General features: G+C 27.3%; 1 protein-coding gene across 1 annotated transcript in view; it reads right to left on the bottom strand.

Annotated features, from left to right (window-relative positions):
• The window catches only part of FoxP (forkhead box transcription factor P), a 70,369-nt gene that overhangs the window by 13,045 nt on the left and 29,386 nt on the right, over positions 1-27,938 (bottom strand). The window contains exons 7-9 of the mRNA XM_075361965.1: positions 23,332-23,408; positions 20,419-20,520; positions 18,164-18,345 (exon numbers count right to left, since the gene is read on the bottom strand). Of these exons, the coding sequence (XP_075218080.1) occupies positions 18,164-18,345; positions 20,419-20,520; positions 23,332-23,408 (361 nt within the window). The remainder of the gene's footprint in view (positions 1-18,163; positions 18,346-20,418; positions 20,521-23,331; positions 23,409-27,938) is intronic.

The raw sequence follows: 27,938 nt of genomic DNA, 5'->3' as shown, positions 1-27,938 counted from the left end.
GCCACTGATCTCTATATAGCTGGATAGGGAACTCATGTATTGGAATTGGTAAAATTTGAAGCGTAACGTTGCGCCACTAAATGATTGGTAGAACCGTAGAACTAAATAATATGTAACACCGCATGCGCAGAGATAAGTGTAAGATAAAAGCACGTTTTAAATTTAAACCGATGCAGTAGAAGTGTTCTGATTTTTTATTTTGACTAACGTGACGTATTTTTATTGCGTTAAAAAACAACTGATTGTGACTGTGAATACCTGTAAATTTAAAATAAATTTGTGAGTAAAAATCATGCGGAAGTGTGCATTTTGTAAAACAAAAGATACGAAATTGAACAATGTATCTTTCTTTAAGAAAATACACCGTAAGAATTAGGTTATAACAATCTAAGAATTGCAAAACTTGCGTAATTATTGTGAATTCATAATAAGTTGTTTTTCATAAATAATAAAAAATATTGATTAAATATATACAGCAGTCGTAAAACTATTGTCCAATTCGGTTATCTGACTTGAGTAAAATAAATATCCCTACCAACACGATTATAGTCGCGCAAGTGTAAGATGGCTTTATTTAGTTCCCAGCATCTCATTCTGAGGCGCTGGAGTATGCTTCAATATTGAACATTTAATTGTATTTTACTCAATAAGATCCCGTATCCAGTTATATAGAGATCAGTGTCTGAAGCCTTCTCTTTCTATTGCTGCCACTACAGTTTCTGTAGACAAATTAGTCTGGCCGTGGCCTTCATTTGGATAACATTTGTTTTTTTGTTTTGCCGAAAAAATAATGTTTTATTAGAGCAAAGAATTGTCGTGACATTTCATATGAAACTTGGAAAAACCGCTACTGAAACTTATCTTTTATTAAAACACACTATATGGCAATGAATGTTTATCACATGTGTGGGTTTTTGAGTCTTTTAAGAGTTTCCAAGATGGCCGAGAAGCCACTGAAGATGATTTTCGCCCGGGTCTCCCTTCCACGTCAAAAACGGATAAAAAAATTGATAAACTGATCGGATCTGAACGTTGGTTATTCTTGTCTTTATTCAAGCTCTTTGTAGGAACAGAAAAGGGGGTGTAAGGGGATAATAACTAAATATGTACAAATTTAAAACAAAATATTTTACAGCATGTCTCTTTATTTAATAGCCACACCTCGTATTCATTAACAATGATAGTTTCCAATTCAGATAAAAAAAACATTTTTTTATCACCTCAAAATATAAGAGTTGAATATACAATGAAAGTAGAAAAATTACGGCGGCACAAAATAACATTTCATTGATGCGCAGTATTGTAGTTAAATTCGAAACAATGATTTGTTTTGGGTTTATTTGAAAATTTAAAAGCTCTCAAATTTGTATCACTTTTATTTACTTAAATCTTTTGGGTTAATTAGTCACTTAAATTAACACCTGAACAATGATTATTCAGTTATCATAAATTAAGATCAAATATCACAAAATATCTTATAAACAACATATTAAACAAATTTGATATATTTCAACTTATCAAAAACAATTATTAAAATTTCAGAACGAAAATGTCAAGTATAATAAAAAATGTTTATGCTGGACACTTTGAAAGAAGAACTGTATATTCAGAATAAGGTGACTGATAAACAAAAATATGTGTATATATACATACATACATAAACTTTATGACATGGTAATGTATAATTTCATGATATAATGCTATTATAGAAAAGCCAAACAAGAGTTGGCTTTTCTATAATAGCCAACGCCTGCTTAATGTTGTCTATTCGCAGACACATGTGCAAGTATCTGAATACATGTATGTGATCAATAAGATTGACTGATCTTGCAATAAGATTGTGTGATCAATAAGATTAAAAGAAAATTGGTCAGGTTTTGTTCTCATTTGCCTATCCATCTCACGTGAGTCGATCTTTGCTTTCAGTTTGCATGACCACAAATGATCATTTACAATATGGAAACGAAGGTCAGGTCAAGAGATTCCCACTGTCTTCTCAAAATGCTCAGTTGATTTCAGCAGTTATATAACTGAAGTTCTGTTTCATATAGCCATATGATTTTTTATTTGCTTTTTCTTAATTATTTATCATTAGTATTTATTGTATATTTTGAATTTATTTCAACCTACATATTTACATGTACTCTCATTTTTCCTAAATAAGCACCACAGTAAAATAATATATTTCAATTCAACATAACAAGGGGTGTAAACAGAAAAGGTTGTATTACTCCTGCACATTATTGTAACACTTACAAATATTTTGTGACAAAAATTTTGCATCAATAACAATGCATGGTTAATTAGTTATTATAAATCCTTGCGCTATATTTTAGCTCGTTCACCGTTCCTTTTCGTAATCCTTTTGATTTTTCCTTTTGTGAATGCCTAGAGTAAATGTAAAATGAAATTTAACAATTAAATATTTTATTCAATTAAGTATGACGTACAAAAAAATAATTACTAATCAATCATGTGAAGCCTATATTATTGGCTCCATTGATTTCATAAGTGTATGCTTGCAGCATATTAACCAAATAAACAAATGCATATATATTATTATTTTTACTTAATCTCTACTTTTATACTTGTACCTGACAATCTCATCTGAAAATTCCTGTAATATTTATTTAATTAGGACATAAGACATAAGTAAACTTATATTATAAAATGTAAAAAACTATTCTAAATAATAAAGATATTTAAAAATTTAGAATTGAAAATAGATAAATTTATAAAAAAGTAAAATATAAATATTTATATATAAAATGAAATATATATATAAATATATGAATGAAATATAAAAAAGAGAATAAAAAAGAATAAGATAAAAAATTTAAAAGAATTAAAAAACACTTATAAAAATACTCATCCGTTATAAAATTCATGCAGAAGAAATTTAAAAAATTCTAACATCAAGATTTAAAAAAAAACAAAACGTGCTGATAAATCAAATTGTATTAAGTTTAAAAATATCATAATTACTCCAACAAACAAACAAAAAATTAAGTAGTTTAATTTTAAAATGCCATTCAAGCTTCATAACATAACCATATGAATTTTTTTGCAAAATTACAATATAATACTATTTCTTAAATTCTTAATTTCATAAATTCAATAAGTTTTAGAAGTAAATTTCACAAACTGAATGAAAATAATTATTTAAGAATTAATTTGCATTTACTGAACACTGAAATGAGAAAGAGACAAATATGTAATCATGCAAATTAAAAACAAAATAATACACATTAATTTTTTCCTTCAATCACATTACACAAAAAAATATTAAAATGGGAAAAATACATTAATATTTATTTATACATAAAACCACTTTTAATTTCTTTAGAAAGCAACAGAAAAGTTTTTTTAAAAGCTTTGATAAATATTAAGTATCAACATATAATGGTAGCAGAATGAATACAATTATGATAACTCTGTTAAAATTAAAAAAATTAAATCTTAGTGTATGTTAATGTACTGCTTGAAACTTGATCTAGGACTGTAAATATTTCAATTGATATACTGCAAAGAGGGGAAGTAAATGACTACAGCCTTACCCATTCACACTTTCATCTAGTCACTGCATTTACCAGCCTGAGATTAACCTTCAAGCAATACGTATGTGTTTCATTACAGGTTAAAATAATACAGTATAAATACTAATGAGCTTCAGAGAACTTGTCAAGCTTAAACTGCAGCTTATTAACAGAAAGATTATTAACAGAAATATTCTTCCAAATGCCTTTTCAACTTAATTATTATCACCTTCTTCAATGAAGATTCTGGCAGTAATGTTGTCAATTTACAAAAAATCAAAAAAATCCTGTAGGTGATTATCAACCTTTTTTATCTTGTGAACAATTAGAAAAGTTTCCTTCCTTTATTCTCATTCAAGAAAATGTTTTAATTATTAATTACTAATAAATATATGTTTTAATAAGAAACTTGGAGATTGTGTATTTACAACAAAAAAATAATCTATCTTTATCTTATTTAAATAATCAATATAAATTACATTTTATTATATTGAAATTATAATGTAGCAATAATATGTTATTATAATATGTGGAATAGTAGCTTACTATGTTTTTTGTATTTTTAAACTAAAAAATTTCCATAAATCGAGGTAAGAAATTTACTCTTCCCATATAGATCAACAAGAGTCTTCTTTCCTCTTACAAAAATAAGTTTAATAATAACAAAAACTTAAGGAAAAATATAACTTTATTGATTTCTTTTCCAAACACAATTTTACAAATTATTTTCATTATTTTGAACTTTGATTCTTAAATCTCATCCCACCACATAAAACTGTCAATTAAAAAAAAAAATAGTTACAGTTAGTTTTATGAAAACAGACAACTACTTCATAATTCTCTGAGTAACTAATGAAACATCACGTTATTAAAGTTTAGATTTCATTACATTTTTTTTTTAACAGCTACCACTCAAAATTTTTAACTCAGGTTTTTTCTGTAATCAAAAACGTAATTAAATCTAATATTTCATAAAAATCTAATTAGCAGATGCTATAAAGACATCTCTTATGGAATAGAATCAGGACAAGCTTAAAAATTAATTATTTGTAAATATTTAATTATGTGTCAATATTTTTTTCTTAGATAAAGATCTTTAAACAATTATGAGAGTTGAAAAATTTCTAAAAGTCTGTCATATCAAGCAAGAATCAAGCTTCATAACAAAAGAATTTTATAAAAAAAAAATTGTTCACAATACCAAGTATTAAATATTGCATGAGGAAATTAGGAACAATTAACATTAAAATACAGTTAAAGTAGAAACTAATAAAGTTAGTTCCTATAATTTCCTCCAGATGAATGGCAAAATGCAGGTATAGTGTAACAAAACAATTTTAAACCAATTTTATTAAAATATTTATTTAAAACAAGATACCAAGAAAAAACAATATTTTGACAATTTTTCAAACTGTTGAAGCATTCTAAGAATGGTGAAAAGTGGATGATTTGAATGCCAGAAATAATGACAAAGGATGCTTCAAAAAGGCTTAGAGTTTTACTATAAAAATTTTATATGAGCCATATATGTCTACCTCAAACAATAAAAAAAAGTTCTGTAATTTTGATTTTTAACTGATTCAATGTTGCAGTTAATAAAAAAATACAAAATCCAGACATACATTTCAAAAAATAAAAGTTTTCACAATAAAAATTTCTGCTAGTAACACTACAATAAATAATACTATTATAGATACAAATAAATAAGTACACATTATATTAAACAACAATAATAATAAGTACAATAATATAAGAATAATAATAAAAATATTAATAAAAACTATATACGATGCAAATATGATTTTAAAATTTCAAGGACAAACATTCTGCTTACTAACATACAAGAGTAATGAAAATCTGTACCTCAAAGAATGCAATTCAGTACCTTCAAAGTCATTCACACCCTTTCAAACAACATACTTAACATGCAAACATTTATCTGCCAAAATGCAATAATGATAAAAATAAAAATAAAAAGCTTTATGGATGCAAGTTTTACAGTACCTTAATGACAATAAATTTCTGATGTTAGCCAAGACTGTGCCTTTATATAAAAATATTGGTTTTTTTGTCTCATTGCCATTGAAATCTAATCATAATTTGGAAAAAATATATTTTCTGGTTTTGATAGATTCAAAACCCTACCAATGTATTTAAAAAATGAGGTTTTAAGTAAAAATTAACAAATATATTTAGATATTTTCAGGTTAAGTTAAAAGAAAGGAATAATTTAAGTATATAAGTTCAACAAACTAGTTTCTATGTTGAGTTTCTATCAGAGTATGTACTCTGAGTACAATAAGTTTTGACAATGGAGTGGTTCAAAAACACATCAACAAGTAATAAAAGAATGAAACTAAGAAAGGTAAGCAGTACTAAACATACAAACTATAGTAATCTTAGCAGAAAAGATAATAGTAATTATTATCTTAATAACAACAATTACAACAAACTAGTTAGAACATTTATATAGATCATTTTCTATTTGGTAGCACCTGCATATGCACTCAGATTTGGTGAACAAGATCTGATTCACTATATGAATGTTTGTTTATATTGCAGGTCTAACATATATATTATACTTATGATATGAATTGATTTAAGTAATTTTACAGTAATAATTAGTTAGATATTACATTTATTATGTTGGTATTTTAAGTAGCATTGATGATTGGGATCATAAGTCACTAAAGGTGCTAGTAATGAATTTTTTATAATAAAAATGTTCTTTATTCTGATAATCTACAAGACTTGATTTATAGAATATGGCTTAAGCCACTGTCATTTTACCTTGCTTTACACCCTTAAATTTCTAGGTTGCTAATCCCTGAGACATTCCAATTGTGGAACAATCAGGTTGTAAGAAGATGAAACTTACTGTCTTACCTAAGCTCCACCAATAATTCTTGAGTATTGATATTAAGTATCACTCTCATGATGTAAACCAACTTATGGTTAGAATTCACTGGCAAAGTTATAGTTTAAAGAAGAGTAGTTAACTTATACTTAAAAAGTATTATTTAATGACAATATATTGTCTAATACCATAATTTTTTTTTGTAAAATGCAATTATAAATTTCAGATTATGATTTATTGAGACCCAATAACTAACTAGCTCCATCCAACATGATATATCAATTACTATGTCACAGCTTTATATTGTAAGTAAAATATATTAACAATATCTAACACATTTTTTTAAAATACTGGCTTTGAAAATTAGAATTTTTTTTATAATGTTGTGCAGGAGCTTTATTGTTATTTCACTCTGAGAATATATCATGTTTAATAATAATTATTATATTTTTTAATTCTGAATATAACTGCAGACTGAATGATGTCCACTTAGTTATACATTACTAACGCCATAATTATAAACTTGAATACAAAGTAAAAATTTAGATCTTAAATTTTTTGGAGATTAAGATAAGTGAAAATCAAAAGAATCAATAAAAACTGATTTGTGGGTTCATTAATGTTTTATAAACAAGTAAATTTGAGAAAAATAAAAATATCAATACTGCATAATTCCAGTATAAGCAAAATCTCCAAAAATTTCATTAAACCAAATTAAATTATAGCACATTTACTCTTGATATAAATAAAGTAATACATTTTTTTTTTTAATTTTAATTTTTGAAAATTTTTTTGCAAGCAAATAAGAGAAGTCGTTAAAATTATGAACTTGTAAAAAAACATATCTTTTGTTTGCAAATGAATTAATTTTTTAAATAATGTAACTCGCATTCATAAAAAGAATCTTATTAAACATTAAATTATGGACTCTTAATTCCTAAGGTTAACATAAATAAAATGACAAATTTATTTTAATAAAAGTGTTTTTACAATTTACATTCGTATAAACATTAAATGTTTTGGTTAAATATATTATCTGTAATGAAATAATTTGCACAATTTAGATTTACAACTGTTACACAAAACCTAATTTTACATACCGATTTCTATAGGAATGTGCCAAAGAACAATTTTTTTTTCATATTGGATGAGGAAAAAGAGATTTATAGTGACTGTAGAGAAGAATAAAAATAAGGTCAAAATTTTATAATTTTATAAGGATTCATTTTATTAAAACAACCTAAACAATAATAAGACAATAGGAGATAGAGTATATATCATTAAAATTGGCGTGATTACATCAGTTTTGTTTAAAATGTGCTGTTTATGTGAAGTAAGTTTGAATAATTAGTATACAAAATATTTGAAGCCAGAGAGGTGTACTCTGATTTAATAAAAGTGTAATAACTGCTCCAAAGATATTGTACCTACTATTGCCAATAAATCAGTCTCACATTTCATATGCACAGACTCTTAAAAAGGATAACCTAAATCATTCAGAGTAGTATTTTGAAGGTGTAATATACAAAATCCAGTTCAATTTCAGAAACAGGGAAGGCACAAGGGAGGCTCTGTTTCTCTCTCTTCATTGTTAGAAGGCAGGCTGAAGAAAAGTAAAAGTACCTACTAGCTACAAGGAAGTTATATTTTTTGAAAAGTAATTTATTATTACAGTGTTGTACGATTTAGAATGAAATATAGAGAAAAATCTTTTTAACAACCTTCAAATTTCAAGCGACTATGGTTATAGTGGAAAATAAAAAGGACAAGCACCAGTGCAGATGGGTGAGAAAAGCTCCAGACATGCTGTTTTTCAAATCATATTTGTACAATTAAGGTTTATAAGCCAAAAAGTTGAGACCACAGTAACACACTATGGAGAGAAAATAATATTAAGATTTTTTGATAATACTGTTGTTTTAACAGAAGACAAAAACACATTGAAAGAAATACTTAAAGGTATGAACTAAATTTTAAGAAAGAAGTTCAATCAGAAAATAAATATTAGAAAAACAAAAAATATGAAAGAGTATAAAATAACATGATTAATAGAAAGATGAAGTGGAAAGATACTCTGTATGAAAAAAGAATACACCTAAGAATTAAAAAATTAAAATAGTTAAACAATGTAGTATATTACTGTAACAAAACAAAATTTATGTAGACAACAGAGTTAATGAAAAAGAAATAAATTAGGTTTTTGAAATTATAGGTGAATGTTAAAAATTACATTGATTAAGAAGTTTTAAGACAAACTGGAGAAGAGAGAGAGAGATAAGTAACAGAAAAAACAAATTATATGCGAATGATAAAATACAGTATTAAGAAATCAGATTTAAAAACTGATTTGATTTCAAAATATCTAGAATGTGCTAACAGAAAACTTTTTCAAAGTACTCATTCAGCTCCTTCATTGGTGGTTTTCTCTTCACACTACTTCAGACAAAATAGGTAAATTATTGAATTGAAATGCAATATTTTATAGTATTTTTTAATAATTTAAAAATTTATAAAAATTAACTAACAGTTAAAAAAACAACAAAAATATCGTGAAAAATACTTTTGATACAAATAATTTGATATTAATAATAGATACATATAATTTTGAAGAAAATAAATGATTTCAAATTTGTATATGTTCTTCTGCATGTCAACATGCGATGCAATTTTAACACTAAATTTATTTTCCCTTTCTTCCTGAGTTGCAGATTCATTTTAAAGAGTACTGATAGTCGAATGTAAGCACACTTGACACAATTTAGATTGTGAATGCTTAAATAAAACACTAATTTTTTCATACAACTTGTATTTGGAAATACTTCTCTTATTAGCTCAGTAAGTAAAAATGGTTTGCTTTAAACATATTTTTCTAATCTTCCAAATTTATAATTTGCATAAATAAAACATTTCTTGAGTTTAAAATATTTACTCAATTTAAATATAAATCTAAAATATATACCAAAAAATTTCACACAAAATTTCATTTCAATTATAATTAAAAAATTTTCCCCAGTATTATTACTTAAACATTATTTAAGTAATAAATTATTGACTAAGTATTCCTTACAGTAAGAGAATAAACTTTACTTGGGGTTAAAGGGGTTTGAAGCAGTTCTTAACCAGAAAAAGACATTTTAGTACTAGAACATTTAAAAAAATTGAAGTCTGTAGAAACAGTACACAAATATGCTAATAAAAATGAATTCCATTACCTATAAAATATTACTTTCTTAGGGTTGGGTTCCCATTTAAATAGAAAATATGTAACACGGTAAACAATCGATGAGATAAATTTTCTATCAGAAGTTTTTAGTAAAAACAGAAATAATGAAAGTTATTCTTAAAAATTTTCTCATAATAAGGCAAATTAAACTTTATTTTTTTAATTTCAGACATTTATTTTTTAAAGATATGTTTATAAATATGATAAGGTAATATTAAGTGTTAACTTTAAGTGATTTTGCAGTGAATGATGAAGTAGTATGCTTGACTTGAGGAATTGTATAGGCTATTGAGAAACAAATAATTTTTACACGTCTCACAAGATTCATTATTAATTTGACAATAAGTTTGACCATTAATTCACCACAACTAGAAATCCTATAATATAATGGCATTCCACTCAGAAGTATTAAATGATCACAAGAAAGATTCTGTAGTTGTAAATGCTGTAAATGTTTGTAACATGAGGGGTGAATAAACGTGTCAGTTGTAATGGGTTTTAAAAGTACCATATCTATTCGAGTAACCTCTGCCCCAGAATAAGCCCCGCACCTCGGTTTTTCGGACCGAAAATCTAAAAAAAAAAAAATCGAGTATATACTGGTATTTTAAAGTGCAACGATATGATAAAAAAATACGTAAATACGAAAATATTCAGAAAGTAAAGCATTTAATTTGTTCATTTAAATTACAATATTAATATTACATTAATAATTAATTACCGTAACTACTAGTTTAGTTCAGATTCAGTAGGCCAGTAAAACGAAAAGAAAGTATCATGTTGAAAAGGATCATTTCAATACACTTTTTAATATGGGATTTTACTTTTAATTAATCACTGTAACTGTCAGTGTCTGTAGAAGAGTTACCGGTAGTCTCCACGTCGCTCTGCCAAAGGTGATTGTCTTCGCTACCACCAAGTTCATTAGATATTCCGCATTTTTTCAACTTTTCCTTACTAATTCCGTGGAAATACCTTCCCAAGCATCTTTTATCCAAACACAAATCTGGTTAAAATCTGGGCGTTTGATTCTTCCTGTAGGCGTGAGAAAGAAATTCTCATCAGCCATCCATTGACTGTAGTTGTTTTAATGCAGATTTGAACGGTTTATTAATGCAGACATCTAGTGGTTGCAATAGAGATGTCAATCCGCCTGGAATTATTACTTGGTCTGTCATACCCTTTTTTAAAATGTGTTTCACTTTATCAGTCGTATGCCCCTCGATAACTATCCATTACTAGCATACCGGTCATTTTTTATTAAGTAAATTTCCTGATCGCTTTTGCCATACACACCTGATCCGATCTAAAATTAAGCTTTCGTCCATCCACCCTGATTCCTGTGTTCTGATAATAACTCCATTTACCTGTACGGTAGGAAGAGTTTTTCGTTTAAAAACAATGTACGGAGGTAATTTTGATCCATCAGAAGTAATGCAAAGCATAACACTACACCTTCGTTTTTCATTACCGCCAGTGCGAATCGTAACACGTTTTTCACCTTTTTTGTTTACGGTTTTGCCAAATGGCATTTCAAAATATACGGGGGTTTGATCAGCGTTTCCTATTTGAGAAGGCAAATAGCCTTTATCTTTTCTAAGATTTATTATGTATTTGTGAAAATGTAATATTTTTTGTTCATAAGCGTCTGGAAGTCGTTGAGAAATGGTTTTCTTTCGTCTTATTGACAAATCATTTCGTGCAAAAAATCGTGTTATGCATCCACAGCTTGATTCAAAATCAACTTTATTCAGTGATTTAGCGATTTCACGAGTATATGATTGACACATTTCTGTCGTGACAGCATAACCGCATTTCCTTTTTTCCATAACAGTCATACAATTTTTTTTTCTATGTCTGTGTATTTTGGTTTTAAGCCACGAAAAGCCATTTTATTACCAGTGCCTTTCACCACAAGTTTTCTTCTTACGCCAGTCTCGAATACAGCTTTCATCTACGTCAAATTTTCTTCCTGCCGCCCGATTTCCAATTTTTTCAGCCTCTTCTATAATGCGCAGTTTTTCATTTACTGTAAAAGATCGTAGACGCTGTCCTTTTGTACTTATTTTAATGCCGTAATTAAAATAAATCACCGTATTAAACTTTACAAGATAAACTAAACAGATAAAATGCACATAGCCGTCCACATATACAAACAGTACAATGACTATGACGAACAGACAAGACCAGTTACACTGTAACTGTAGTGTCATTAGAACCGGATGCAGCTTATATAGAATGAATCAGTTTTATAAAAATACTGTAATAACTTCGTTCTAATTAAAGATGTATTCTGTAAAAGCGGTATCCGGTATTGATAAACGAAAGCCCAATGTAACTATATTTATGTGATTGAATTTAGGTAATTCTAAGAAAACGTTTACTTTACATAAATTATCCTGGCTAAAGGCTATGTTTCAAGTAAGCCCCGCACCCTTATTTTTTCTCTCCAATTCCAAGAAAAAAAGTGCGAGGGGTACTCGAATAAATACGGTAATTTAGAGGTATATCTGTTATCTAATTTAAATATGGCGAGGCTAAGTAGAATAAGTGATTTTTGTGTTCAATTATGCAAAAGAATGTAAATTTGGGTGTAATTTAGAGAGTGATGTCAACAATAAAATGCCAATGTAATATTTTGCCTGTTTTTATTGTGTAATATGCGAGCGTTTTCAAAGTAAATATAAATGTTTCAGTCAGAAGACTAGAAATGAATGATGCAATTAGTAGGCTTGGTTGAGTATGGTATTTTTTCTTGAATTTGAAATGATTCTGTTTTGTTATATCTTGTGTTAAAATTTCAGTTTTACATTCTGGTTGTTCTGGTCATGTGTTGTTTTTTAATAATTCATGGTGTATATTGAAGATTTTTGTATAGGAACATTAGTGTAGAGGTTGGTCGTTAGTTTGTATAAAGTTCTGGTTACAAGAAGTTCTAAATATGACAATAGTACATACGTACTAATGGTTTTAAAATTTTGACTGTATGTTTTTTTAAAAAATAACTATATTTTTAACTATGTATTTTATATATAATTATTTGTATTTTATAAAAATTGGTCTAGTGATGTTGGAGTTAAGCTCTGAAAGTGCTACAACAGATAGATGAGTGTTCTTACTTTTTATTGAACTGTATCTGGTGGATCTACATATTTATTTGTTAATATATTTATGTTAATATTTATATAGTGAGTAAAATTACATTAATGTAATTATCAATAAACATAATGAGTAAAATTACTCATAAATACTTGTGTGCGTGTGCCCACACACATGTGTGTGTGGGTGTGTGCATGCATGCACATGTGTGTAAATCTATGTATATAAGTTGATTTCAAGTTCTCTATATTTTACTCAGTTTGGATGGCGTACTAATTAGTACAGTTGAATTACATAACCATTCTATGATTAGTACAACCAAACATTGCAAAAACACTTGAAATAGATATAGTTGAGGTACAACATATGTGTATGTGGTATGTGGCAAAATATGAAGTATTATAATTTGGCTTGAAAAGATACATTTACAAGTTTAACAATAAAAAGTATGTATTCTCAAACTTAATATTCCATATTACAAGTTTTACAACATACAACTGAAAAGAAGTGAATGTGGAAAGAAAAGGAAATGAGTAGACAAAGAATTTTTTAATTGATGTAACATATTAGAAAGTTATAAAATATAATGAATGAAGAAATTATTACAAATTAATAATCACTAAAAGTTTCTGAAAATAATGTTATTATTCCTAATGCATAAACTGAGATTTTGGAAAAAAGTGGATGACAACTTATAGGGTGAAGCTTAAATTAAAATATAACATTTTTTTATAAATAAATAATGGTAAAATTAAAAAAAAAATGTTATTACAAAATTTAGTTTTTAGTATTGTACTAAAAGAAAATTATTAATTCATTTATGAACTCTTGTTTAATTTTTATAAATATTAATATTTATCACTAAAAATTATTTTAATACTACATACGTTTCTTTAGTATCTTTATTTTAAGTTTTCTGAGGGAGAATTAGTTTTTGCCCTTGTCTACCCAAATTGCACAAATTGTAATATTTTAACTTCTCAATCTGTTTTGATGTACTCATTTCCCTATATGGTTTCTTATTTAATCTATCTGATCTGTACCTGATCTTACAGTATATTTTGAACAAGGCATTTATAAAAAATAGTATCTGTATTTTTTCAACAATTCAGTTTTTTTTTAATAACATTTTATGTGGGTCCTGCTACACTAATCTATAAATGTAATTTTTTATTGTTGCAAAATCTATACAATTTAACTAAACTGAAGAATCATGTTTTACATATTTTTACAACTCTTACTGTAAAAAATATTGGAAAACCATATATATCACAATATTATAGGAATAAATAAAATTTAGATTTAACAACTGTACTATCAGTTTACTATTCCAGATCCTTCTGATAAATAAATGTACGTTTTCAAGAATTCATACTCTGTGTTTGTTTGAACTTGACCTGAAGTAAGTAATAAGCATACTGTTTATCAGGGCACAAGTCATTAATAATTTAAATATAATTTGTATGGTAGATTTTTATTTTCAAAAATACTTTTTAAAATAAATTTCAAATAATTACACTGAGTTGACTTATATCACAAATTTTACAGTATTCATCATGAATATGAGCACAGAAGTTAATCAGAAAATCAGCTTTATTAAAATTACTTGCCATAAAAAACTAAGATAACAGGAATAATCATGAAAAATTACATTCATTCTGAAAATAGACTGTAGAAATGACTTTTGTAACAATCTAATTGATAAATAGAGTTTATTCTCTTAAAACTAAGTTTACTGCTTTAAAAATATTGAATCTGGATTTTTTCATCAACACTGAAAAAATAGCAAAAATGATAAAAAATGTTTTAATAAACAAACATACTTTTATCATTAATTCATTTTTTAATTATTAGACATTTTATTAATTCAGAATATATTTAAGAGTCGCTTAATAAGTAATGTAATAAACGTACTTATACAAAACCAAAGCCAAAGACTGTTTAAATGAACTGAAAGTGGCGTCTGTTTATATTAATCATCATTAAATGTTCAGGAATTTATAAACATAAATATTCTATTTTTTTTACTGTTTGACAGTTTAGTCAGTTTTCTTGACTGAATATTTTTATTACTAATGGCTGAAATCAAGAATGCATTTACAACTTGGTTCAAACACAGCAAAATCAAAACCACAACAAAAAATAGTTTATCCCAGGTGTAATGTGTTTATAGTCTAAATAAATACTGAACAACTTAGATGAGTACTGAAAAAATTTGGAAAAAATAAACAAGCAAAAAGAAAAAAATTAATTCCACAAAGAACAATTTAGACTTTTTAGACTGTATATATGCATTGTGTGCGACACAGTAAATAAGTCTTACTTATTTTATGAATGAATCGGTCATACATTAGAGAGCTCAAGAATGTTATTATTTCATCACACACAAAATAAACCTTAATTCAAAATTAAAAAGGACTATTTTCAAACAGAAAAAGTGTGCTATGCACAACAAAACTCATAATATTGGATAATTAAGTTAAAAAGTTTCTTTCATATCATAAAAAAATTGTATCCATAACTGATAAAATATCAAAAATGAAAAAGAACTCTTGAGTCAATAAAAGTTCCAAGGATTTTTATAATACAAATACAAATCAAATGATATAAACGGTTGTAATGAGTAATACAAATAAGCGACTCTTATTACAAAATCAAATTTTATGAGTTTTTTATTGAAATAAAAATTATAATAATTTAAATAGTGGTGTCACCATTAAAATTATTCAAGAAAATTATTTTTTAAAAGAAAATATTAACTTTAATGTAAGTAAAACAAAGCTTTTTGAAAATAAATAAATAAAATTATTAAATTGATATCACTTACCCATTTGATGATAGACAATTGTAACAGAAGAGCTGCTGGTATGAAACTGACCTCATGAAGTCAATGTTTACAACAAAATTTTAGTCGCTTTTTATGTTTCGGATTATATTTAAAACCATCTTCAACTAAAATAAACTGCTTAAATCATTCAACTCAATGACATTAGTGATTTTCCATCATGATTTAATTCAAATACAATATATATATGAACAGATAAGATTTTAATGTATATACTTATATACAACACCAAACCAATCCAAATTAATCTTGTTGTTCATGAAATTTAATCCTTATTGAAAAGTCTTTTTACTGAGAACTAATGATGTGAATTTTTAAACGATTGTTTAAAAGAAATACGTTCCAGTTCACTTCTACCAAAAACTGATTTTTCTTTAAAAATCTTGTTTGTAAACAATATGGCATTCCTATTTATTGAATAAATATCAACAGACCGTAAGTCTTTTTTTGACAGACCAAAGTTTTATAATCTGAATGCAAAAATACTGCTGTGGTCTGGTTTGATGAAACCGCATATTAATATATTTTAGGGATAAATAATTTTAATGGGGCTGCTGGTGAACGTTAAGAATATTTTGCATCAATAGAATTATTGATAGTAATATTTTGCAAAGACTGAAACCAATTTAAAAAAAGAAAGGGAACTTATTATCAAATAAGTAATAAGGGAAGAAAAAATTGTTTTTACAAAAATATACAAAGGCCTTTCATAGTATTATGTTTGTGAAGAAATTTTAAACTTATCTTACATAATTTTTAAAAATAATCTAGAAAATATAATAACAGCAAATATAACAGGGTAACAGCAAAGTTAATTTTGTAAATTCAGTACAAAATTTGGCTTACGAAGAATAATAAATAAGGAATCTTAAGACATCTGGGGAACTCTCCGAGAAAGATTCCTTAATTAATAAGTTAAACTTACTCAATAGGTTTTGTATAATTGAATCTCACTAAAGAGGTTTTTTTTTTATTGTAGATGATTATATCACCATATAATTATTAACCTTGAGCATAAGATTATAGGATGGAAATTTTGTAGTATATAAAGACTGCAATGCCTGACTGGGGTTTGAGCCCTGACCTTTAAGAGGAACAAACCTTCAAGATCTTCATGATGCTATCATTCCACCACAGAGATTGCAAACTACTAATTTATAATAGTATCAAAGATTTCTTTTCAATCTAAGGTAGAAATTTAATTCATACAACTGAATACGTACTATTACTTACTATTTAAGTTTTAATTATGTGGGTCTGAACAGGAAGTAGAAATAATCAACTACATATCCATTCATAATGTTCATTTTCTGTGGCGGATGATGATGAAAATTATCCAAACTTATAACTTTTAATGTCAAACTAAATGAAATTACATATCTTTTTTTTAGTCATAACATTTTCAATCAATCTTATTAACTTTCTTAACTGCCCTATGACAATATAATGATGTAAGAAAAAACATTATTTAAAGTGTATGTGGAAAATTATACATTAAAAATGAGTAGGTTTTGTATAATTATTCAACTGAACTGTTTTATGGAGAAGGTTCAGTATTACTGATATACTGAATTGGAAAACCAGTAAAAAATATATTTAATTCTTCAGCTACTACCTCAATTAGAGATATAATAATATCAAGGGAGTATTATTTTACTGGATGTATTTGTATTTCAATGAAACCTATAGGATGTTTTATTGATTTCAGCAACACACCTGTAAAGATTTGACCCGTAGTTAAAAAACATTTGAAATTAATATTAGTAAACTGACATTTTGGTTAGAGTCTAAACAAGATTATATAACAATGCTTCTTTTTCTTACCCTCAATTTCTTACCTTTATCCTTCCTGGTACAACCAAGTTAAATATCATACCTTTTAATTAGAATGGGTGCCCAGAGACAGATGTCGCAATCTTCTATGCTGATTGAGCGATGGCCTTGACTGTTCAGTAGTTTTTTTAATAATATTTATGTTTGTTTGTGTGTGTGTGTGTGTGTGTGTGTGTGTGTTACATGTTTTCTCTCATTTACTATTTCATAATTATAATAATAATAATACTAATACATTATAAGAAAAACAGTTTTGAATCACCCACATTAAATATCATTATAGTAACCATTATGCATCAGCTTCAAAAGATATCTGGTATATCTTTCATCAAAATAAACTGATACAAAATAGTAAATACTGTAGTGATAAAATATCAAGCACATCATCTATTCATTATTAATTCCTACCCAAAAGGAGTGATTTTTGTCCAGATTCAACTATTATTCGTAAAGGAATACATTAAACATTGAAATGAAGTTTTGTGTGTTATGAATAAAACTTCTAGTTAGAAATATTCAGGAAAATAAAAATAAATAACTTAAAGAAAGATAATTGTTTAATAAATGATTACTTATACTGGTGTTCTTACCGCACTACTAAGCAGATAAATGAGTTGTTGATGGGAAATCATACACATGTACATGACACAGGACATGACCACATTTCCCAAGCATGTAACAAGCAGTTAGCAGTAGGTAGCAGTTAGCCGAGAGCAGAGCAGCGACAGCCCGTATTTCAGCGGCAAGTCTAAAATAGGTGAGGTGCTTACTGTGCGGAGAGCGGGTGGTAAGGTAGAGTGGGTGATGGGGTGGGATCATATTTCCGAGGGCGGCCACGAGAGAGATGCCGCCGCTTGACAAACTCCGCATCGTCGACCATCCAGAAGGAGCCAAAGTCGTCTTCATAGCGCACAAAACACTTGTGCAAGGAGAGATTGGTGCGGATCGCGTTCTGTATACACAGACCATCAAGAAAGAGAAAATAGTGTAAAAGACAAAGTTGAAGAGAAAAAAAAGTAGAGAGAAAAGAGATTTGACTCCTGCTAACTGCCTTCTGAGCAATACATATTCGATTTGAAATACCTGTTCTTCATCTGCTGATCCTGGGACTGATATGTCCGACCCTCATGCCAGTAGACACAGAAAAAATAAAGCGAAGGAAGAGGTACACAAACTAGAAAGAGAGGAATATAAAAAAAGATAAAGAGAAAAAGTTAAAAAAAAATTCAAATCGAAATGCTTGCTAGAAGGAGCTACAGGAGTCATTAACCAACTTGACCGACGTTGACGTACCCGGTGACGCAACGCTGGGGTCTCCTTTTGTAAAACTCCACTTCGTCAACCGTCCATACTGCACCTTTCACGTTTTCCACCCGCATGAAACATTTGTGGAGGGAGAGGTTGTGACGCACTGCATTCTATACAAAATAATTCATACAGGAATGAAGAAAGGTGAAAAAAAATGGTTTCATATGGGAAAGGTAATGGGAGTTATATTTATTGAATCAAATTACAAAATGATAAAAAAAAAGTGGTTTCCCTATAATAAAAAAATATTTTTCAAACTGCAAAAAACCTAATCATCAGAAAATACAAACAAAAATTAATCTTCACTTCCTAATGCTCACAATTTTAGTAAGAACAATTTATTATGTAACATCAAAAATAAATAACTAAATAAATAAAAATTAACAACTGGAAATTTGTACAGAAATATTTATTAAAATATTTTTTAAAATTAATCATAATGAGGACAACATAAAAAGTATTGAACTGAACTGCTATAACCTGAAAATATAAAAAAAACATTATTGCTGTCTCATTACATAAGTGTAATAAACACACCAACTATAAAAAACAAATACATTTATTTATTTTTAAATATCTTGTACCACTGATATAGTACAGTTGGAGTATAAGTAGTGTACTACAATACTTTTAGAAAAATTCTTACCTATGCAATAAAAATATCTTCAAAAAGTTAAACAGACAAAATAAATGGCAAATTAAAAAAATAATTACATTCTCTAATAATGAGAAAAAGAAACTTATTTTTTTATATCAGTTTTGATACTCTACGTTCTGTAATCAATAGATCCTTATCATTCATTCAGTAAAATTTTGTGAAGCCCTGTAATGTATTACATTTAAAATGAATGATTCCTAAAGATTTTACTGCATAATATTTATATAAATAGTATAACTTTTGAAACAATGAAATGAAAATATTACAAAAGTACAATCTAGCTTTTCTTTCAATGATAGCTTAATTAGTTCTGTTTATCACAGTGGCCAAATGAAGGAAACAATTAAGGAACTCCCTTAACAGACACCAGTATTAAAAAAATTAAAATTAAATTAAAAAATAGATTCATTGAGAAGTTTGACAAAATGCAATAACTCCATAATTATAAACGATCTACTTTCAAATTATATGGAATTGTCTTTTTCTAAGGGCCTTTCACAATTACTTAGTAGCACCTCATTTAGCTTAATTTAAAAAAAAATGACCACCATAAACAGCAGAGATATCAGTAACTCCATTCAAAAAGGTGCTCCCAATTAACTTCAAAGAGTCCTTTCAAAGAACAATTCCTTCTGAAAGTGAGTCATTATTAATTTCTAATAATTTAAAAATAATCTAAAGTAATGCTTAAAATTATGTTTTATTTATTTATTTTTTAAAACTTATCACACTTGATATACATCAACTTAACTAGTTAAATCTAAAAATAAAACAAATTTTTTAAATTGTTTTTCAAACTCACTTTACTCCCATAGCCCTTTCTTTAATCTTTGAGGATAGTATTCCATAAAATAAAAAATTATAATACTGATGCCAATAAGAAAAAGAATAAAGATAATTGTTAAAAAAATCAATAAAATATTGTAAATAAATAAGATATAGCATAATTATCATGAAAACAAAGAATTTTAAATTATTTATGCCTGTTTCTTAAAATTTATTTTTAGTAAATATATTACAATATAGTGTGGATGAAACAGAAAATAAAATTTACAGTACCTTCCAAGTAGCTGCATTCCGCCTGAAGTAGCAAAAGGTGTTCTGAAACCAGTTGTATATCTCATTTAACGTCAACTGTTTGTCAGGTGATTCGATAATGGACTGTAACAGAATATCAGAAAAAAAATTTAACGAATTTTAATTATTTACCCATTTATTTTGTATCATTTAGCCTATTTTAACAAAATAAAATTCTGGACTTATATAATTACCCTTAATTACATCCTCCTTAATTAATTTATGGACAATTGAAGCTCATTCAACTTTTTATGTACCAAATTCTATATAAAAACTACAAGCTTATGAGGTGAAAAATTCTCACTGTCTGCATAGAAAAGAGGTAATTGAAATACTTAAAATGATAGGTGAAATCTAAAATTATAAATTACAGAAGGTAAGTAATATTTTGTACAGCAGCCTCACATACAAGTAAAATAATTTTATAAAGTATCTAATTATTCAAATCACATCAAAGCCACTCATTAAATGAAAAAAATAATAATATATGGTATAAGTATGATAGGTGAAATAGTGCCAGACTCTTATCAGGAATCAAACCTGAGACCGATCAATCTATAAACCATTAATAAATTATTAAATTTTTTCCCCATAAAAAGAACTACCATCCCTCATCATTATTAGATTTAGTTATGAATAAGATCTAAAAAGAAACCTATACATTTTTTAATTTACCCTATCACGTCATATTCAATAGATTTTTAAATTTCACTAACACAGAAGATCGTTTTTTAAAACCACATCCCAGTTTTAAAGTTATACTTGGATTATATAATTATTACACACTAGTCAATTATTTTTTCTATAATTTAGAAAAAAACATATGTTAAAGATTTAAGGTGATAAATTTCAGGGATTCATTACCTTCAAATAAAAGGTTTTAAATCTTTTTATTTATTTTTTGGTTTATTTATTCAGTTTTAATTTGTTTAGTTTCAAAATGTATGGAAAGAAAGCAGTTTGTAATATAAGTGATTTATTAAATGTGTACCTGGTATCAATAATTTTTCTTATATTTGCAAGCATAAAGTCAAAACCAGTCGATTTTCAAATATTCAATTCATAAATTCCTTTATTACATGCTTGAAAATTTCACTAACATTTTTATATAGATATACATGGTTTGATAAAAAGATCCACAGAATTTTTTAATCTCCCAGGCTATATAAGTCCAATTGTTGTAATTTTTTTATCGTGTTGGTATATTTGTTTCTAATGTATATTTTCATTAGTAGCCATATTGAATACTTAGTTTTATTGTTGGCTGTCAAAAAGGCTACACATGTTTTGGTATGGACGATGATTTTTAACTTGTGGAAAAGACTGAAAAAAGAATTCATTAAATTTTTCTTTAAAAATGGAAAAAAGTGCAGCACTACATTGGAAATGGAGAATGTTGCTTTTGGCGATTCTTCTATGAATAAAACAAGCATTTACAAGTAGTACAAACGTTTTCAAGAAGTCCGTAAAGACATTGAAGATGATGAGCACCCTGGATGTCCCAGCATATTAACATCTGATGACAACATTGAAAAAGTAAAGAAAATGATTATGGACAATCACCAAATCACTATCAGAGAGTCAATAAGTATTACTACCTGGAAGTTCTATGCCATTTGCATGAAACAATCTGAAAAAACACCTGGCAAAACAATTCACGGCAATTGTACCATGATAATGCACCTGCTCACACTTTATTGGTTGTTTGTGAATTTTTGGCCAATGATATCTCAGCCTCCACATTCGCTGGAAATGGCGCTCTGTTACTTCTTCCTATTTCCCAAGCTGAAAAGAACCATGAAGGATGACATTTTGCCAACATTGATTTTATCCAATTTGTGAAAAGGAGGTGAAATTATTAGCAACTGAAGACCTGAATGACAATCAGTCTATAGAAGAACACTTCTTGTTCTATACAATAACAAGAAGAGAAAATAGTGGAAATGTATGGAATAGTTCAGAGAAATGAAATAGAAACTGAATTTTAGAATTTTTTTCAAATGACTGCATAAACTGGTTGAAGAATAGATGGTAGGATAGTAAAGAAAGTGCAATTCCTGGAAAGGTAGATGCAACATATAGGAAAGTAATAGAAAACTCTCTTGGATTGATATTTCATGTATAACTGAAAACCCACTGTAAGTGAGAAAAGAAAGAGCTAAAAAATGGCAACAATGTATATAAAGGAACTACAAAATGAAGAAAAATTATTATCAGATGATATTTTGGACAAAAAAAATTAATTTATCATTGTATCAGATGAGTCTCTGTTTTGACATTAGAGTTCGATGGAGCTCTAATACAAAAATAAGGCAACAGATATAGATAATATCCCATCAGTCTCAGAATTATTATATATCAGAATTATTGTCTTGTTCAGCAGGATTAGAACTAAATAAATAACACAGATTAATATGAAGAGTTTATGAAGCAGGAAAAATCCCAGTAGGCTTAGAAAGAATGCAATTATTACCATACTAAGGAAAGCAGCAATAGATAAATATGAGAACTACCGCATTGTCAGTTCATTTATCAAAAATACTCAATCATTTGCAGGCGAATAGAACTTGTAGGGGAAGGTGTACTGAATGAAGTTCTATTCAGTTTCATAAAATTGAATAAAAGCAACATAACCTCTATATTATACTTTCTTTTAAACAATCAAACAATAAAAAATATATGTAATATAGAAAAAAACAAATTACGCAATGATAATACAATTAAATATATGATACTGTTCTGATTTTAAGCAACAATTATGAAGATTATAATATGACAATAAATAAGTTAAAAATATTTTCTTTCACGAGACAACATTATTTTAAAAAAGTAAAACAAAATATGTGTTCACTGGTTTTAACAAGTTAGTAATTTATTAATAATTGTCTTACTCACCTGACGGATTAAAGAAGCGTATGTGAATGGAGGGCGGACATCAGCATTCTTATAAAATTCCCTATTTCTCTGTATTTCTGGAATAAGATTAAAATAAAATAATTGATATCTATTAAATAGAGTTAGCATTTCAATGTATAAGTACAGATTACAACTGTAGTTTTGTAAACATCAACCTTTTCAGGTGTTGACAATAAACAATTTTTATCTCCAATGCATATTGCAAGTAATATTTAATATAAAACTGGATTAACTGTGTCCAAAATGCTAGTAAGTAATATTCTATATTTTTATTTACCTATGATCGATACAAAACTTAATATAATAAGTCTGAAATTATCATAATAAATACTCTTATAAGAATTAATAAATGGATAGATCCTGGATAAGGTAGTAAACTGCATCCCACCTGCTGGCTTCACAAAACCTGAAATGTGTTAGGAAGTAGTACCCAGGAAATTGAAGGGTATGAAGCAAGATAAAATGCATAAGACTACCATGTTTAATAACAAAATACCAAAGCCATTTTTAATAGATTAGTTCTCGTAGATCAGCAAAGAAAAGAGATTGGTCACAGTCACTGTAACTTAAATTTTAAAAAAATAAATAAAGAATAATTAATAAATATGTTTCAGTGTTAGATCTCTGATTTTTTTAGTTTGAATTTTACATTATGAAAACAGTATGATTTTTCCTTTGTAAACTGTCTTCCAACATAAGTATAGATTTTTTGTAATAAAAACAAAAATATTTAACTGTTTATGCAATGGGAAGGTGAAAAAGTTTTAAAATGTTTGGAGAAATAACTTTGATGAGTTTGTCAACCTGTAATTTGTTAAATCAGAAAAATTAAACAATTAATTCTTTATTAAATACAAATTCATAAAAAAATACACATATTTATATACATTATCAGCATTATGAAATAATATTTACACTTTTATAAAATAATAAAAACATGATTCATTATCTAAATGCCAGGAAATACAAGGCTTGTATATAAAGTAATGAGACTAGTTTTTTTTTTGGCAGCCAAAGTGGCAACACTGTAAAGTTACTAGTAAACATATGGTTATATGAACAGCTGATTTATATTAGGTATTAATATTTTTAGTCTATTGTTGCCATGTGAGACGTAACAAACTTTCAGTGAAACAAATTTTTGTTGTGCATTACAAAAATGAATGATACTAATTATGAACAACATTGTGCAATCAAGTTTTGTGTTAAACTCAGTGAGAATGCTACTGAAACTTTTTCAAAATTAAAAGGGGGTATGGAGATGATGCTATGTCATGAACTGAAGTTTTTAGATGGTTTAAAGCATTTTCAGATAGCCAGGAATCAGTTGTAGATGATCCGTGCTCTATAAGACTGTTAACGCCAAAAGGTGATGACAATGTTGAGCGAATCAAAGACTTGATACAGCATGACCGGCCATAACAATTGAATATGAACCATACCACACACAGTCAATCAAATTTTGACAAACGAATTGGACATGAAATAGGTTTGTACAAAATTACTCCCAAAAAACCTCACTGTTGAACAGAAAAACAACAGGGTGGAAGTGTGCCATGATCTTCTAGGGCAAATTGAAACTGATCCTGATTTTCTAAAAAAAATGTTATTACTGGTGATGAATCTTGGATATCTGAGTATGACCCAGAAACAAAATGGCAGATCAAGGAGTGGCACACTTCAAACTCACCACGTCCCATAAAAGCAAAAATGAGCAAATTAAAACCATGCTAATTTTATTTTGTTGATAGTAATGGCATTGTCCTAAGGAGTTTTTGCCTACAGAACAGACTGTAAATCAATATGTTTACCAAGAAATTCTTGAAAGACTGCAGAAAAGAATTGCCCGTGTTAGACCAGCCATCAAAGACAATTGGATGCTGCATCATGACAATGCACCTTGTCACACTGTACTCCCAATTAATGAGTTTTTGGGAAAGAAAAACATTCCTATAGTTCCTTCACTACTTTATTCATGTGACTTGAGTCCCTGCGACATTTTCCTGTTCCCAGCTTCAAAAAAACACTTCAAAGGACACCATTTTGGAACAGTAGAAAACATTAAAAAAAAATGTAACTGACCATCTGAAGGATATTCCAGTTTCTGAATTCCAACACTGCTATGAAGAGTGGGAAAACTGTTTGAAGGGTTGCGTGGCTTCCCAACGGAATGATTTTGAAGGTGATAGAGTCCATGTATAATTGGATTGTAAATAAAAAGTTTTTCTGAACCAGTCTCATTACAGACCTCGTATGCTTCCAAAAGATATTATTAAGACTATGATAGTCTTTATAACATCTTTTGGAAGCATATTTCTATGTATTTAGTAAGAGTCATGATTTTTATTGTATAATAAAAGAAATACTAATTTTAATAATATAATTCAGATAAGTTATGCAAAAAATATTGATTTATAAAAGACAATTAGTTTTCAACAGATAAACTAATTTTATTGTTATATAAAGTTTATCTCCTTAATAACCTGAACTCATCCTAAGTTTTATGCATCACTCTATGTAAAACACCCATAGCAGTCAATATTCAAGAATTAAGACGATTTGATGTATCCAGCTGTTAACCAAAAAAAAATTTGTGTGCTAGTTTATAAAAAAATAAGAGATAATAACTATTATCTGTTAATTTACTAAGGTAAATTATGCAATATGATAACTATATTTTAGAACTTTTTTTAGTCATAAATAATCTAAATATTCTTTACAAGATGCTTATCAGAAAAGATGGAATATAAGAACTCAACTTTCTGAAAACCGAAAACAGACAAAAAATATGATGTTACTAAAATAAATTTTTTTAAGTTACTTTAATTTTAATTATGTCAAGATAATTTAAATTGATATTTATATCTTCCATAATTAAACAGGGATATTTCAGGCTATAGTAGAGTATTCATAAGAGAAATGGGATCAATGTTCAAATGGGTCATCACAGTTATCAGCAGTTATACTCAATTCATAATTACTGGTACTACTATAAAAAATTTTAATCAAAAGTGAAATTGGTAATAATAATAATACATTGTAGTAATGAACAGTGGATCTCCAAAATAAATAAATAGTAACAAAACAAATGAATTACATAATTAATATTGGAAAAAATTGATACTGTATTCTGTTAAAAAAAAAAAAATAATTTCTAAAAGAGTCTTATTTTCAGCAGCAAAACTACCAACCAAAAAAAAGTAGAATCACATTCTATTAACAAAACTCTTAGTAGTGAACACTGAAAGTATAATTAACATTAGAAAAATTTCTTGATGTCACGAACATAAACCATTTTGCTTAATTAACCACCTTATTTTGAAATGTCCTCTTCAAATTCCAAACTATTAAGCAACTCTTTCATTCATTCCTTGATACATATGTAAGTCTTCACTTTTAACTCTCATTCCTTAATGAAACCTTTTTTGGATCTTTTTTCACAATCCTTAATGTTCTTTCCTGCAGTTAACCTTCCTTTTATTTTTAGTGAAAAAAAGCCTAAAATCACTTTTCTTTTAATTGTTAATTATTAATACATACATTTTCAGACAATATATAGAAAATATACATGTAAACTTTCTATAGTTATAACAGATTTGAATGATTAGACAAGAGACAAGGGCTAGTTAAATTTTCAGTTAAAAATTATTTATGGAAAATTTCTGTTCAGAAGTAGTGATACTATTCAAAATTTATATATTTTAATATTTAATAATTATTAAGTTATTTATTTAATCTTTCAATAATGAAGTAAACTCACCAGAAAAACGTCTAATTTTAATTTTCTCCTTTTGAATGTGTTAACCAAGCTTTAACAACCAGATTTTCAATTAAAAATAAGTAAACATGTTTAATACAATTAAATAAAGACTATTCTTTAAATTTAGTACAAGTATTTCTAAAAAAAGAAAAAAATCAGGAATTCCTTAAAACATCCATTTTCCATCAAATCTGATTATAAAGTATAAAGCTCCTAACATTAATATTTAAAGGAATATACAGCAACAACTAATTTTTTTTTAAGTGCAAGAAATATGGACAATTGCATTTAATTTTTAAAGTGAAAACACTTTTCAGCTTATTACCAAAGTAAGTAATATGAGTTCTTCAATGGCACTTATTTAAAATGGATTTACATTAATTACACTGATAAACATAATTGTTGTTCCTAACATGCGATACATGATTTTAATCTGATTTTTGATGCTGAAAATGAATATGAACTCAGAATCTTTCTATCACCCACCATTTTTGAAAAATATTTTAATTAAAGGATTTTTTCCTTTTTCAATGTATAGTTAGCAATTTTAAGCTCCTATATTGTATTTTGTTAGCTCATTTTTTATTGTTTAACTTTGTTAACATAATTTGTAAGCTATAAATAAACAATACTAGACAAAGAATTAAATCATATCAGTCACATATTATGACATCGTATCTAATGCTGAAAAGTGAGCCTTCATGGAGAAGATTAATCATGTCTGTGCAAGTCAAAATATGTAGCTGAAAACAGCGTTGTGTTGTTTGTATTACGCACTGGATTTAGGAATGAATTAATTTTGTTCAGTCTTATTGCTGTCTTAAGT

Source organism: Lycorma delicatula, chromosome 4 (assembly GCF_047948215.1).
Source record: "Lycorma delicatula isolate Av1 chromosome 4, ASM4794821v1, whole genome shotgun sequence".
In the NCBI taxonomy this organism is placed as follows: Eukaryota; Metazoa; Arthropoda; class Insecta; order Hemiptera; family Fulgoridae; genus Lycorma; species Lycorma delicatula.
Note: the sequence above shows the minus strand (reverse complement) of the source record. Positions and strands in the feature narration are given on the sequence as shown.